This window comes from Astatotilapia calliptera, chromosome 2, assembly GCF_900246225.1.
Source record: "Astatotilapia calliptera chromosome 2, fAstCal1.2, whole genome shotgun sequence".
NCBI classification, from domain to species: domain Eukaryota; kingdom Metazoa; phylum Chordata; class Actinopteri; order Cichliformes; family Cichlidae; genus Astatotilapia; species Astatotilapia calliptera.
This window is the reverse complement of record NC_039303.1, coordinates 32,254,847-32,270,691: the sequence shown is the minus strand read 5'-3', so window position 1 is coordinate 32,270,691 and position 15,845 is coordinate 32,254,847. Positions and strand designations below refer to the sequence as shown.

The window sequence follows — 15,845 nt, the reverse complement described above, 5'->3', positions numbered from 1 at the left end:
CAAAGGTGTCTTTGAGAGGCTTTACTGTCACCTTGTGGTCAAAAAGAATAAGTACTGAAAACCTTCCCATTTTACAGTTTTTTCTGATTGCTTACAGTTTTTTCTGAATGCTTAAACCCTAACTGTGATTCCTGTAGCACAATCTCTAAAACTATTCAGACTTATAGCAAAACCACTCACTGAGTTTGCAAAACTAAAAGCTGCTTTGCACTCAGTTTGCAATTTTGTAACACACACTTTGCAAAACTGTAGGCACAATTCACTGCACAACACTCAATTACCAAATTTCCAACACACTCCTAGCAAAAGTATACACATGTATGGCTATCATTAACACTAATTTTCCAACTGTCTGGCACACTTTCACATGTGAAAACCTTTTTTAGATAATTAGTTCACTTTGCAATCAGCCTAAGCACTATAATACAGGTAAGCTGTGTGTGCGGAGTACAATGGAGGGAGCAGAAAGAGTGAGAAGTAGAGGAGGCCGAGGAAGAGGACGTGGAGGTGAAGAAGTAGGATGAAGAGGACGACAAGGACAAGGAGGAGCAAGAGGAAGACGAGGAGGGGGGAGAGGAAGGGTAGGAAGAGTAAGAAATAGAATTGCTGATGACATCAGAGCTACAATAGTGGACCATGTAATCAACCGTGGAATGACCCTGAGGGAAGCTGGCCAACGGGTCCAGCCTAACTCGAGCCGCTACACTGTAGCAAGTACCATAGGGACATCTTGAAATGAGAATTGGTTAGTACAGTCACTTCGCACAAAGATTTGTAGCACTGCCATATGCCAATGAGAAACACACCAATACCATTGATGTAAAAATACTGAAATTGTTACTTTACAGAATTGCCAATAAATTAGCCAATAGTTACAAAAAATGTGCTTAAGCAATCAGAAAAAACTGTAAAAACAGAGATGCAGTGAGCAATAACTGGTTTCAATATTTTAATGCAAACATAACAAATCCTGTTTAGAAAACAGCAACCGAGTGTGTACAGCATCTTAAATAGCTAATTAAAAAAGAACAACAAAAGCAGCAGAACAATGAAAAGCAACAGTTAAAAAAATTAATGGATGAACTGAGACAAAAAACCCCTCATATTTTCTAACTGACATCATGACCAACATGCTCATGTTTCTTAAAGATTATACTGCACAAGTATTCAAAATGATGTGACAACCGTTTGCCATATGTACAAGACAGCTTCACAAGTACGAGTAGTCAGACTTGGTGACTTGACCCTGACGGTTAGCTACAAGAATTTAAGTTACAACTTTTATTCCTCTTAACTCTCTTTATAAAAACGATTTGCAAACTAGTACTTAGCATTTCTCCTGTCTCTTTTTCCCAGCCTCTTGCTTAACAAGAACTCTTGGCACTCGCAGCTTGTAATCAGTGCAGGGCAATTTTTTTATACACCTGAACTGTAATTTTGTAAATTGAAAGACACTGAGGTAAAGTAATTCGATACATGTCTTTTATTTTAACACTGCAAACTGATTACCACACGGAACACAAATATTACCAGGTTTTATAATCTTCATTATTATACACGTAATCCACATGCAGCACCAGGAATATGAAAAACATGGGAATGACATTACTCTCCAAATCAACAGAAAGAGAATTATTAACGTATGCATATTGTATACTGAAGTAACAAATAGTTTAATTGATCCAAACACAACTGTGTAAGTATGTGTAACACAACGAATAATAATTGACTTCTGCTGGACTGCTGATCATAGCTTCAGGGAGTTGACCTCTATGATCTGCTGCAGGATGTTGTCTACATCATTGGTGTCCAGGCTGATGCCGGCCAGGTCCAGCTGGGGCAGGAGTGCCGTGAGAAGCACTACCACGTTGTGGCGGATGTCATGCAGATTCTCTTGCACAGACCTGAGCGTACAACAGATTTGTCACTACAGCAAGAAACCCAAACAGCTCACATTTCACTTCTTGTTCCAAGAAAATTTTTTCTGGGAGAACTGAGCTTTTGTATCGTGTATGAATAGGTGTAAAAGGCTACAAGTGAGATGTTTACGAGGTGTTCCTTTATCATTTTGTTAAAACCTGTTAAAACCTATCAAGTTGATGTGAAATAAATCACAGTCTTGACTGATACTCGATCGATTTATCTACACGTACTTTGTGCAGATGAAGATAAATATAAATTAAGCATTAGGCATTCAAATTAGAACAATATCAATATATAGCTTGGGATCCCTGTCTACACAGCTGCATGTGGATGTCTGTATAACGCACTCACCTGTTGTCTTCACGGGCCTCAGTGTCACTGAGTCTTGTTCTCGTCTGGCTGTCAGTCTTTTCCTTCCTGGCTCTGCTCAGTTCAGGCTGGTTGTTGGACTCACTCACAGCTTTTAACCCGTGAAGTTCTGCAGCCTGAATCAGGCCAGAGGATGAAGTAGAGCACTGATAGACAGCAGGAGATAATCAAAGTTTTCATTTAGATTTCATTTAAATCAGATTTAACAGGTTTAAAATAAATCACATTACACTGCAGTATTTATCATTCTTCTTAATAATTCACTATTTTGTGCTTGATTTGTTCGTATGATTACAAAACACTCAACTACTTATTAAGATGATCAAACCTTATACTTGGGATTACCTTAGATTAATATATTTTAGTAGCTAAATTCAGCTCTGCAAGTCAAATCAAATTTCACTTTTTTTTAATTTAAAGCTCCAATCACAAAGAAGTCACTTCAAGGTGCTTAATATTGTAAGGTAAAAAGACCCTACAACATCAGAAAAAATGACGTCATCATACGATGCTCTATGAGCAAGGGCTTGGCGACAGTGCCAAGGGCAAAACTCCCCTTTAACAGGAAGAAAGCTCCTGCAGAATCAGCCTCAGGAAGCTATCCGCTGTGACCGGATGGTAGTGAGAGGAAAGAAAAGGGAGACGAGAGAGAGAGACGGGACAAAAGGAAACTATGGAAGAGAGAGAGCCAGAGTTTAATAACTGCTAATGATTAAATAAAGCAGTGGGGTGTGAAAAGATATCACCTAGAAACTCTATATTGTTGAAAATATATGCTTTAAATCAATGTATACAGGCCACTTTAACCAGAAAGAATTATTATTACATGTCCTTCAAGTGTTTAATAACTACTAAAGTAAATATCAAAAGAGGCTCATTACAAGAAGGAATGATGAGAATCAAAAGAAAATCATGATAGGATAAATGTGACTACATTAAACTTTAGTCTAACCAACATTTAAATAAACTAAAAAGGCAAAAATGGTTCTAAATGGTTTCTGACCTCAGCCATGTCCGTCTGACAGCCGACCTCTTTGCGTCCCGATGGTTTCTCCAGCGTCTGCGTTGGACTTTTTTCGTCGCAGTCATCATTTGTCATCGTTCCTTGAGTTGTCTTTGTGATTTCCAGACCTAGAAGGCTGCGGAGCTTCTCAGCCTCTTTCTCCAACCCAACCAGCCTCTGCATTTTAGCCTCCCGGTTAAGCCCTTCCGTGGGCAGCACCCTGCTCTGCTGCCCTTCTGTTCGGCTCAGCGGGGGCACTTTCACAGTCTGTGTGGAGGGGAGTGAGTGCTGCCACGTGTTGCCGGTGTGGGTTTGCGGTGGGTTTGTGTCTGAGTTCTCTACCCGGCTGCTGGCGTCCTTTTTGTTTTTTTCTGGGGATAATGTCTTGACTATATCACTTTGTTTCCCAGAATGCAACTCCTTATCCGTAACTGCTGAATCGGACTGGTGAAGCTTCCAAAGGTACCGCTTCTTTTTAACAACGCACAATATTGAATCTGACATCCTTTTGGGGTTACAAAAAAGGAGGGTTAATCGGTTAATACAAGGTATTAAACACTGATATATCTATCTACACACACACACACACACACACACACACACACACACACACACACACACACACACACACACACACACACACACACACACACAGATATATATATATATATAAATTAACTACTACACTATATCCAACCATTATCTAAAGCACAAGTTTGCATCAATACACTTGGATTAGACTGGAATTAGATTCTCTTTTTTATTTTATTCAATCTTTCCCCACCTTAAAGTTTCTAAGTGCTCCTCCTCTTCTGTCTCCATGTCTGCGTTTTCCGTTTTGTCGCTCTCTTCATCCTGAAGCCTCTTGTCACTTATCTCATTTTCCTTGGGCGACGCTCCTTTTGCAATTTCATTCTTCTTTTTAGTGACCGTGTCTCTTCCAGCGGCCTCCTCCTGCGTTTGCGTGTCCGTGTCCGACTGTGACTCCGCATCGTCATTCGCGAAAGTGTCATTTAGATCTGTGAGTTCATCTGCGTTTTCCACTTTGGTGGGCTTAGATGAACTCCGTAAGACTATTTGATGTTTAGACACTTGTTCCTCTACCTCAGACACCTGCAATGAAAACAGCAGAACGCACCTGTGAGATACAGTACGGGACCTTTACTGTTGGTGAGAAAAACACAACAAAGATAAGAAAAAAACAAATTTACATACCTCTAATGATTTTCGCTTTGTGCCTCTGGAGTACTCTCTGCAAGATAAAAACACGGATAATCACGTTATGCTCTGGTTTATCGTCAGTAAATATAATTGTCTCTGCTGGAGCTAACTAACTAACTGAACCTATGAAGGCTATTCGGGGATTGCGCACACAAGTTATTCTGCTTAGTAAATCTGAGCCCTAATCAGACATGATGAATCAAGTTGTCTGTAAGACTTCGCTGTTATTTGTTGATTTAAGGATTATTTGTGTGACTCCTGCGGGCACTGGATTTTCTGAATACGATGCCGTGCAACGGTGATTAAAACTAAACGTAAAACAATATCTTGGGCAGCTTTGTGTGCATAGTGGTGGTTTTAAATAGGCTTTGGGCTGGAAACCATCAGTATCTGGTAACGCTGGGGTATACCCTCGACTGGTTGTCAGTCTGCAGGGCTAACGCAGAGACCCGAACAACCATTCACACCTACAGCCAATTTAGAATCAACTTAGCAAAGAATATCTTTGGACTGTGGGAGGAAGTTTGAGTAACCGTGCACCGAAAAAAAACCATGTTAACTTTCCAGAGTAATGCTATAAGTAAATGCCACACAAATACCCAGGGCTGTAAAACAATCAGAGTTTCTTGGTGTAAGTTCAACAGAATATTTCTCAGTTATTTAGTTATAAAACAAAAATTATGCTGCAACAAGCAAGTCATCGGGAAAGTGTTTACTAAATTCATTAAGGAACTAAGCAGTAGGGTTGTTTTTGTCACAGACCATCAGGTTTCTTTTTGTTACATAAGTAGTCGCCCCTGTCATCCATTAGGAAGATTTCAGGTTCAAGTCACATCCATCTTTTACATACAGTCTATGGGCAGACCACAGTCACTTTAGTCTGTGCATCACTCACTAACTGCTGTCAGTGAGCGGTTTATAACCTTGTGGTTTATCTTAGTACATTTGTATTTAACAGATTTCTGTCAAAAGTTGCCAAATTTAAGCAAATTAGATGTGACCCTTTCTGCTGACGTCTGCTTAAGTGTCTAAATAACAGACCTAAAGCGTTTTGTGTACTGATGAGCAACATAGAACCATATTTTAAAGAGCTAATTGATTCTTATCAGTTAGAGGATACCATAAGTAAACTTTTCTCAGACACGCTTAGAGTCACATGGACAACCGCCGGAAATAAGTGCATGAAACCACAAAACGGCATGTGAACCCACAAGAGCAAGCAGGCATGCAGAAAGAGCTGCAGTGCGATATATCCGTCCATGTACGAATTTTCACATACAGTCAAAGTTTCAGAGGGGTAAAGAAATGGGAATTTACAGTTTCTTGTGGCTTTTCTGATAGCTCGGTGTTAACAGCTCCTCGTGTTCTTCTGTTTCCTCTGGTGACGAGCAGCTTCTGTAAAGACAAAGAGACTTGTGCTTACTTTCAATTCAGTCAGCAGTGGCTTTGGCGAAAATTGAAAATGACGTTTTGCATCATACAAGCCATTAGAAATATCTGTCTTTTTTAAGAAAAGCAGTGAAATAAAAAGTAAACAAGGGAGAAAATGAATGCAAAGGACACGCAGGGCTCAGAAAGGGCTCGTGCTCGATCAATTAACGCTAAAATATGACCATGCAGAGTTAAACGATTAAAGACAGACTAAAAAAAAGGAAATGGTGACTACTGATGCTGAAGAGGCTAAAATATCTTGACCTCTAGTCCACAGAATAGCTCAAGAGAAAAAATATAGGTCTGCCTGCCTGCTAAAATTCAGTGTCTCCACTCTGTGCTCTGACTTCATTAAGATAATACTAAAATTTGAAGTCTTAATTTTAGCAAGATTAGAACATGCTTGTTAAGTTACCTGGTAGCTGATTAGCTTCACTTGATAAAATGACGAGTATATCAGAGGAAGAGCTGAGGTTCAGCTTTCAATTTTGTCTCTAGAATGGTGTTCATTGGTGGCATTGTGATGTGAAGTGAGAGCAGGTGGAAGCGAGCCTGGAATGGTGGAGGTATGCTCTGAGGGAGGGGGAATGAAAGCCAGCAGAAGCGACAAAATGTGTGTGAATGAGAGGGAGACAAGTGGAAAGGCGAACACACACAAGCGAGGGGAAGAAGAGAGTGCAGCCAGGGTGGAGTGACTGAAAACAAATGCCAGAGGTGATTCGAGACAGAAGAATAGCATCTAGAGCGAGCATTGTAAATGATCAGAATGGGCCAAATTAGAAATGAATATATCAGCTCAAGATGAGCAGCTTGGAGAGACAAAGTTAGTCTACGTCCACATTAGCCTGGATAAATTTCAAAACAGCGTTTTCCGCGTCCACACTATCGTTTTCAGAGAGTTGTGTGTCCACATTGAAATGACCGAAAACGGCCGCATGTGCATGCGTGAAATGCGAGACGATTGGCCTGCCTCATTTCTGTCTGCCGTTTATTTACTTTCCGGCTTTACCGAGTTTTTTAAATAGACTAATAATGAGGTGGAGTTGTTGCTGCGAGTAACACAAAAGTACAAAGTTGCAAAAGCGAGTGAGAATTAAAGAATTTGAAGAAAAGCTATCTGGAACATGTACAGACTGATATTAATCTTTAATAGGGCTGTCAAAATTGAGAGCAAACAAACATATATATATATATATATATATATATATATATCGTGGCTCAAGAGTTAGGAGTTCGCCTTGTAATCGGAAGGTTGCCGGTTCGAGCCCCGGCTTGGACAGTCTCGGTCGTTGTGTCCTTGGGCAAGACACTTCACCCGTTGCCTACTGGTGGTGGTCAGAGGGCCCGGTGGCGCCAGTGTCCGGCAGCCTCGCCTCTGTCAGTGCGCCCCAGGGTGGCTGTGGCTGCAATGTAGCTTGCCATCACCAGTGTGTGAATGTGTGTGTGAATGGGTGGATGACTGGATATGTAAAGCGCTTTGGGGTCCTTAGGGACTAGAAAGGCGCTATATAAATACAGGCCATTTACCATATATATATATATATATATATATATATATATGTGTGTTAGCGTGACAGAGGAGGATGTTAGGAGTTAGGGTTATGTGGAAGCTGATGCTGCTGTGGCGGCCCAGCAATGGAGCAGCCGAAAGAAGAATAGACTGATAAATGCTGCCTGACACAAATAATTAGGTTTTCCAGCAGTGTAATGTTGCTCCTGAAAACAGTGTTGTTGAACATGATTCAGCTTTTGCATTCATTATGTAATTGTGCTTCTTACTCAAGTCAGTGGTGCAGTTAAAATCACGAGAAATAATATGAAATACCCACCTGTAACGTGAATTTGGGTTCTGGCTGCAGGTCCAGCTCTCAGGAGCAATTCTGTAAAAGCCGTCAGGGATGCTTCGCCACTTGAGACACTCTTCACACTGTAACCACATGGGACCCCTGTAAATACAACAGCTGTCAGTAAGATAAAGTTGGCAATAAAGATATACTTAACTATTTTTATCTCAGTAAGTCTAGACTTGTGCACACAACAGATCTCTTCAAGATCTATCTATCTATCTATCTATCTATCTATCTATCTATCTATCTATCTATCTATCTATCTATCTATCTATCTATCTATCTATCTATCTATCTATCTATCTATCTATCTATCTATCTATCTATCTATCTATAAATAAACTTTTGGCTTAACGGATCATATAGATGATATTTTTATGTTCCTTGTCTCTGTAATTTTACCCCAGAGCCTGAGTCTCACTCCTCTGGTTTAATATAGATATGATATTATGACTTTGATAAATAGCCAAGTTCTAACATGCACTGGCCTGCCGCTGAACTGAACTTTGGAATGAGGATATGTTATTAACACTCCACATTTTGGTCATGAAAAAACCTGAAAACTGTGGGAAACCCTTCCGAGTTGAACAGCACGTTTCCTCAAAACAGTGTGCGGCGATGTGGAACAGAGGGGCTTTGAAGTACACTGATCTTATTTGATGGGTGAGTGAGGAGTGTTAGATTATCAGCAGTGACATGTTTGTAAACCACCTGTATAGAAAAGCAGTGCACTAATAATATTGGGCGCCACTGAACGCAGTGTAAGGGTTTATTGAGGTTTTTTTTATTATTTCCTCCTTTGATAGTACTATTTACCATGTGTCTAGCTTTTTGGCATCCGTTACTTTTTTATTCCTCTAGCTGTCTGCTCCACCCTACTTATTTATACTTGTCACCCAACCTTTATTTACCTTTCCTACCTTTCTGAGTTCTACATTTAGACTTTCTGTTTGAACTGCACTTAATACTCGGCACGTATTTAGAGCCAGATGAACTGGATGAGTGTTCACTGTTTGCACTACAGCTATATCAGGTCTGGGTCTATACTCGTTTTACCAGTGATGGACTGGCTTTTCTAGTCTTACTGACTCCAAGTGCTCTAGACTACAAGTCAAAACACACCATACAGTACGTTATTCCATACACTTCAAGCCTTCACGTCTCACGTCCATGGCCTGTTTCAAGTCACCAGTTAGCCTAACATGCTATCTTTGGTTTGTCAGAGGAAGTAGCCAGAGGGCACTCACACGAGCACATGAGGAACATGAAAACTCCACACAGGGTTCAAACCAGGAACTTTCTTGTCATTGGGCGACAGGGTTAACCACTACAACACCACGCAGTTTTGTTTTTTAGAACTAGAAATAAAATTTAAAGCTGAATTTTAAAAAAAGACTTATGCTGTATGTTAGAAATGGCCCAAGGGCACAGCCAGCCTATTGCATAATGACCACTTCAATTGATCTCTGTACAGCTGCAGCAGCCTTTGTGTGAGAACAGCAACAATGAATACCACCTGATGATACAAAGCAATGACGGACATGCAAGAGAACACTGAGGCCTCACCCCTCATAATGGCAACATCACTGAGTATAAAACACCTTAGTTAGCCAACAGACTCCACATTAATAGGCCTATAAAACTTTGTAATGACAACTTTAGAAATTATTATTAGTCTACAATAATGTCAGCTTGTAACAGTGTTATAAACAAGCATTTTTTCCTATATATTTATAGCTTGGTAAAATGACAAATAACCATAGCTTAATTATCAGCTTTCATACTGTAAACCTGTATTCAGAGCCTCAACATATAATGTTTATGCAATGTATTATTTGTTTATAATTTGTAATATGAAAGCATCACACATAACTTACAATAAAGTATTAACATTCTAATAATGCAGCAAATTTAACAGCAACTATTTCCACTGTCTGACCTCACTGTTTTTCAAAATCTGGCCCTGACTTCATCTGTGTAAAAAAAACAAAACAGTTAACACTTACTCATCGACATCCTCCTGGACCTCCTTCTCATTTTTGTCTAGAGCCTGAAACTCTCGCTCTCTGGCCTTCTTCTCTGTCACCTCCTTCCAGTAGTCGTTGAGTTTTAGGCCCAAAGCTCCGAGGGTCAGTCTTGGGAGTAAAAAGAGGAAACAACTGTAAATGTGTTTAAAATAAGACAATGACAGAAAAAGAAATTAACTGAAGATTACATGATCAAATTACCGCCTTCGCTCTTAACTTTGTACATACAGGATGAAACTATTTATTCCAACTCAACAGCTCATATTCACAAACAAAACAATCAAACAAAAAAAGCAACTATCTGATTTATTACTGTTTGTTACCTGTACTCTTTGGTGTACTCAAAGTCTTGCTTGTTATGAGCAGGTTTCAGAAAATTGCACTCAATGACGCCGATGACGCCAATGCCCGCTCTTAGGCCCGAAGTCTGAAGGAAATTTAAGAGTGACATTTATTAAGCAGAGGCAGGTACCCAGGGTAGCCTCACAGTATTTGTAACACACAACATTATTTTACTTTACCTTTAGCTGGCAGCCCACTTTCTCATACGCCTTAATGAGACGATTCTTGTGGTACATCATAATCCCATAGTGATCCTTGTTTTTTGGGTTAAGTCCAAAGGTCACCTTCACTTTGTCTTTCTGACAAAAACCAGTTAAGAAAACTGACAAAGTTTAGAATAATGATGCAATTTTCATATAATTAAAGGGATGTTACTAATGTAATTGTTTTAACAGAAAAACATGGAAAAAATGTAACATTGTTCATGCAATTATTATTAATGACCTTATTATTAATTATAGTAGAGTATAATTCAGAATTTTCATAACTCTTATCCTACCCCTGAGGTCTGGTTTGTTGCATGCATTCATATATTAGATAGGCAAACAGATAAAGTTCAGATTAAAAATTCGGTTTTGTGGGCGCTGAACCGATCCCTGGCACGATAACACAAAACCCCAGTTTCAAAATCTCAGTTCTCTAGAAGACATGAAAAGATTAAAAAAAAAATAATAACTAGATATGAGACCGCATGAACTGGCACTGTGAAGCTTGTTTGGATTTTCCCTTCATGAACATCTGTTAAGCACCAAAAGTGTGTGTGTGTGTGTTTTTTTAAACTTTTTTACCAGACCCCAGTAAAGTAACACAGATGCTTCATCTCCAACAGTCACACGAATCCCACTTCCTGTTTACACTTGAATTTGGCTGTTACACACACACATAGCGTAAGGATACACTGAAGTGGGGTTTGTAGACGTCATGCTCAATGTGTATCAGCCTCTTCGCTACCAGTTTGGCCTGAATCTTCTTCCCCCTCAGTATGATCTGTGTTTTCGGCTTCAGATACAGGATACTGAGGTAGGCCTGTGATAAACATGCAAGCAAATAAAACGGACAAGGTGGAAAAAAAAGAAAGAAAATAAGCGAGGCTTAAAACTGAAAACTCTAAATATGAAATACTCTTTTGTCGGTTGAAATCCACTCGTGAACGCACATTTTTCACCAGCGGGTTTATTTTTTAATCTTGAAACATGAAAAAAAGATGATTTACAAACAAAAAGTAAATTCTTAGAATTTGCGAATTATCATTTAAAACCTGCAAAAAAAAACATTTTTTTAATGAAACTGGGGCAGTGTTACTACAAAACCACAAGGTTGACAGTTTGTCTACAGTAGTGTGGAGGTACTCAGTGTCTGCCAAAAAGTGGAAGACACTCTTACACCCAGCCCCCAACACACACAGCACTTGTATGGCTAAACCCACACGTAAACCACAACCACTACACCCTGAATTTTTCTCTAACCCTGATCACAACCTTTAACACTAAAATCCTCCTGAACAGGTCCCCAAGCCCTGACAAATATTAATATTATGGACCACAGAGGCTCTAACATAATAACAGATGGTAAAGTGTTTTTTTACCCACTCACCCTGAGACTGTAATGCATGTCTGGGATGTTCTGCTCAGTTCTCAAGGATCCGCTATTCTTCAGCCCCTTCTTCAACTCTTCGATCTGAATCTCAGGCAAACGAATGTCATTCGGATCGGTCTCAAAGTCGAGCTCCATCTTACCGTCTTTAGCTCTTCGGGATAGCACGAAAGAAAGCAGCTGTTAGAACATGTAATTGTGTTTCACTGCACACGCTGTAATGGCTGTCTAGAAAGCTCCGCAGATGGCTTTGCAAGACATTTCATTAATTGGGAACGATTTGCAACACAAAGTCACTGTATGGCTTTACCTCCTGTGTCTAATTACTAGGATTTGAATCACAGGGCAATACTTGAAATGCTGGATGGTTATACTCATTGTGGTGATCATCTCTCTCTCCAGCATGAAGAGGAAGTGAAATAGGAGGTATGAGAAACCTGACCTGGTTCTTTTTACCACTTTACAAGAACCTGACTTCAGTCGACCATTTCTCTCTAAGAAATTTAGTTGAAGAAGGAAAAGAGAAAATTCAAAACTTCAATTTAGTTGGTTCTCTGTTCTCCATTTGAATGTGGGTCACTTTGCATAGATTTGCCTAGAACCATGCTTATACAAATACTACATATGTGTTTTTGTACCCACTTGCCTCCCTCTGATACTGACTGTGCTTGCACACTCCTCAGTGTCATGTGGTATTTTCAACCAATGGTCACAACACGCCAACTTGGAAACTCTAACCGAGATGTTTTGACTTGACTGACACTAAAGAAACAGTGTAATAAGGTCTGCGCTAATCTGCTTTGTTGTACAGAGTTCGACAAAATGACTGACATCATGACAGTTATCTAACAAGATTACAGATTTCACACATTTGGCTTCGTCAAACTGCTAGTGGTGGAAGGGAGATGTTTGTCGTGTGGAACACTCTTATCTTATCATGTTTCAACTTTAATGTAACACGAACATGTGATTCTGACCTGCGGATGTTCCAGATTAATATCTTGGTGCCTTTTTTGGAGGGAATTGAGTCAAAATGTGAATGTATCTGCTCCAGGGATTTGACGATCGAGTGGTCGAGGACGGCCGTCAGACTGGCCTGTGAATCCTCGGTCACAACTAATAACTGTAACACCGAATTAAGGTCAGAACATAAGGGAGCATGTATGGTAATAAACACATATACATAATATATTTGTTTCCTGTTATCTGCCTTAAACTTGGCCTGCCTATTTTAATTCATGTCACCCCTTGCCCACCGCCCCCACCCACACACCCTGTGCCATTCAAATGATCTCATCAGTTCTCACACTAAAAAAATCAGGAAGTCATACTGATGTAGAACGTCTACGCATCAGCAAATTCACAAAGTAAACCTAATATTGTATCCTAATATTTCCCAGTCCCTTTGTGAAGGATATTGGTTTGCTGGTTGAAAGGGACAATGGGGACGATGACAGCCTGGGCTTTAATGCTTTCCAGGTAGGTCTGCGACAGCATCCCCACAGTCTGACAGCCGCCGTTCTTGGTGAAGATGAGCGCGTCACGCCCCAAGCGCATGGAGCCCGACTTAAAGCCGTTCCCGTAAACCCCGATGGCCTGCTGACTGGCCCTACCCGAGCCCTTCTCTGTAAAACCAAAGCTGGACACAAAAGCGAGCAATTGTTAATTATCGAACACTGAGAAGCAAGCTGAGAAGACAAAACTAGCCTAATGTGTGAATGTGACACAAAGCGGCACATGTGAGGCCACAGTTGGAAACTGCGCGTGTGTGTCTGTGGGTTAAATGCAGAAAAGAGGAACACAATCGGTATGCAGCACTACTGTGTCTTTCTATGTTTCTTTTTTTCCTTGTGTGTGAACTTCACACGTGTCTCACCTGAGCATCTTGTGCAGTTTGTTGGGGGTCATGCCGCTGCCATTATCGATGAAAGACAGACAGAGGTGATCCGTTTCATGAACTACATCTATCCAGAACTGTTTAGCGGACACACCGGGGTCTGAGGCATTGTCTAGAAGACGACAGGCAGAAAATTGGAAATAAGAAAAACAAGAGAAGCACATGGGATGGCTAGTTCCTTATATTTCTTTACAACGTGAACTTCCTGCAGGCATAGTCAAAGTGATACTGCACATTATAGATGAGGAGACTCATGCTGCAGGAACAAATCATTAGATCTACAACTCCACTGCTGATCTCTGGATGCTACTGCTATGTGCTGTAATCTATACTTCAATGTGGGGCACAGCCACTAATTGCGTCACACCATGATCAACAAACATCGAACATACGGAGTTTGGGACTTTCTGCAGGGTTATTGCGAATCACTGCGAGCTTATTCCAAGAAGCACGTGGCTCCCTTTGTTGTTTCTAAAGTTTAGCCTGTACTTTCACGTGGGACAGTGGTGCGAATGCATTTCTACAGCGCACTCCCTTCGCTGTTCCGGTTTTTAAAAAAGCCTCAGCAGCCAACAGACGGTCAGCACGTCTGAACCAATGAGAGCGCACAGAGTGGAGGAATGGCAATGTTGACAGCCCAGACACGAACCATTTATGTCACATAAAGGCGCAAATAAGCTACTGCTGCATATTTACCAATAAGTCTTATATGTATTTTGTCAAAAATAATCCAAACTGATTCTGTTAATGCTCACGAGAAGTAAGAGTACCGACACTGCAGAAAACCTCACTGCAGTTGAGCAGTTACTAATATCTCAGCACTATGATTTCAAACTGCAGAGCGTTAAAGGAACGAGCTCCTCTATCCTTACTTTACGAAGGGATTATTACCACAACACAGCGTCTGCAGCTGCCAGCACACGTCTTTAGGCGTGTGAGCGCAAACTCGTGAAAGAGGAAGTCCGTTCGGTCCATTTTTGCACCAACACAAATGTCTGCTCAACACGCCAACTTTGTGCGCGACAGCGGAAGAGCGGTGCGAAAGAAACCACGAAAAGCTGCAGCAACAGGTGCAGGGGACTGTGCAGCGTTTCTGTATTATGCCTGAAATTTCTTATTGCCTACCTATTAATTCTGCCACAGCGCTGAAAGGCCAGGTATGACTCGTGGAGTTGCTGTTCAGGAAGGAAGGACTCATCTGGAAATGAAAAAAAGAATTTAAAAAAACAAGTTAAACTTTCACTTGCTCTTTTTTGTGAGCCGCTGTAGCGAACGTTTTCTAAAGTGTCGAAACAAATGCGAATCCTCTACAGCAAATATCTGAAATACTTACAGAACTCAGGCGAATCCCATGCTCACTTAACCTCGCCATGTTTTTCGTCTGAATATTTTGCTTCTCGTCGTGTGAGCTCTCCGTGCGCAGGTACGTAGCCATACAGAGCAGTGGGCGCGTCCTCGGGGCCTGTGTCAAAGGAAGTCAGCCGAAGTCGCGCTTCGAGCAGTCTGAAAGAGACACAGCTGAGGTATTTCTTTCTGCAGATCTTATGTTAATATGACGTTTTACCAAGTTCTTGCATTTATTACCAAGTTGATTTATTGTTACTTTGTTATAACGCGTGTTTGAAACTGGGCTGGTTTTTTTTCATTCAAAAATTATAATAATTCAGTTGCAGAATCAGCTAAATGCTTACAGTAAATGGCCGTTGTGTTAGGCACACCTCCTTAACTATCATTAAAAGAGATCTGACATGCTGAAGGTTCAAATCTGGCATCAAAATAGGGAAGAGACGTGATATAAGTGACTTTGAATGTGGCTTGGTGCCATATGGGCTGGTCTGAATATCTGAGGTTGTACTGAGAATTTCCCATACAACTTTCTCTTTACTGAACGTTTACTGAATGGTCTGAAAAGGGGAAAAAAAATCTGTGTTCAGCAATTCTCTGCTACTCACAGCGGTTCAAGTGTCTTGTTGATGCCAGAGGAGAGTGGCCGTGCTGACAGGAAGGCACAATCCAGACAATCCAAATAATCACTTGTTACAACAAAGGTATGAAGAAGAGCACATGGAACCTTAAAGGAGATCGACTGCAGCAGCAGAAGACCACACCGGGTGCCGCTCCTGTCAGCTAAGTGCAGCGCAGTGGTTTGCTGATACTAACAGGAAACTGAAGCTGCAGTTCACACCTGCTCA

At 40.7% G+C, this 15,845-nt stretch overlaps 1 protein-coding gene across 1 annotated transcript; it reads right to left on the bottom strand.

Annotated features, from left to right (window-relative positions):
- Window positions 1-935: 935 nt before the first annotated feature.
- LOC113006823 (MORC family CW-type zinc finger protein 3) lies at window positions 936-15,156 on the bottom strand. Its single transcript, XM_026143019.1, has 17 exons — window positions 14,987-15,156; window positions 14,779-14,851; window positions 13,633-13,765; window positions 13,175-13,395; window positions 12,734-12,881; window positions 11,757-11,910; window positions 11,061-11,189; window positions 10,343-10,462; window positions 10,145-10,248; window positions 9,801-9,929; window positions 7,777-7,893; window positions 5,834-5,911; window positions 4,511-4,547; window positions 4,080-4,408; window positions 3,296-3,800; window positions 2,275-2,438; window positions 936-1,904 (listed from the first exon to the last, which is right to left on the bottom strand). Exons 1-17 carry the CDS (start codon window positions 15,086-15,088, stop codon window positions 1,748-1,750), a joined length of 2,700 nt encoding a protein of 899 aa, XP_025998804.1. The 5' UTR covers window positions 15,089-15,156; the 3' UTR covers window positions 936-1,747.
- Between the last annotated feature and the right edge of the window lie 689 nt (window positions 15,157-15,845).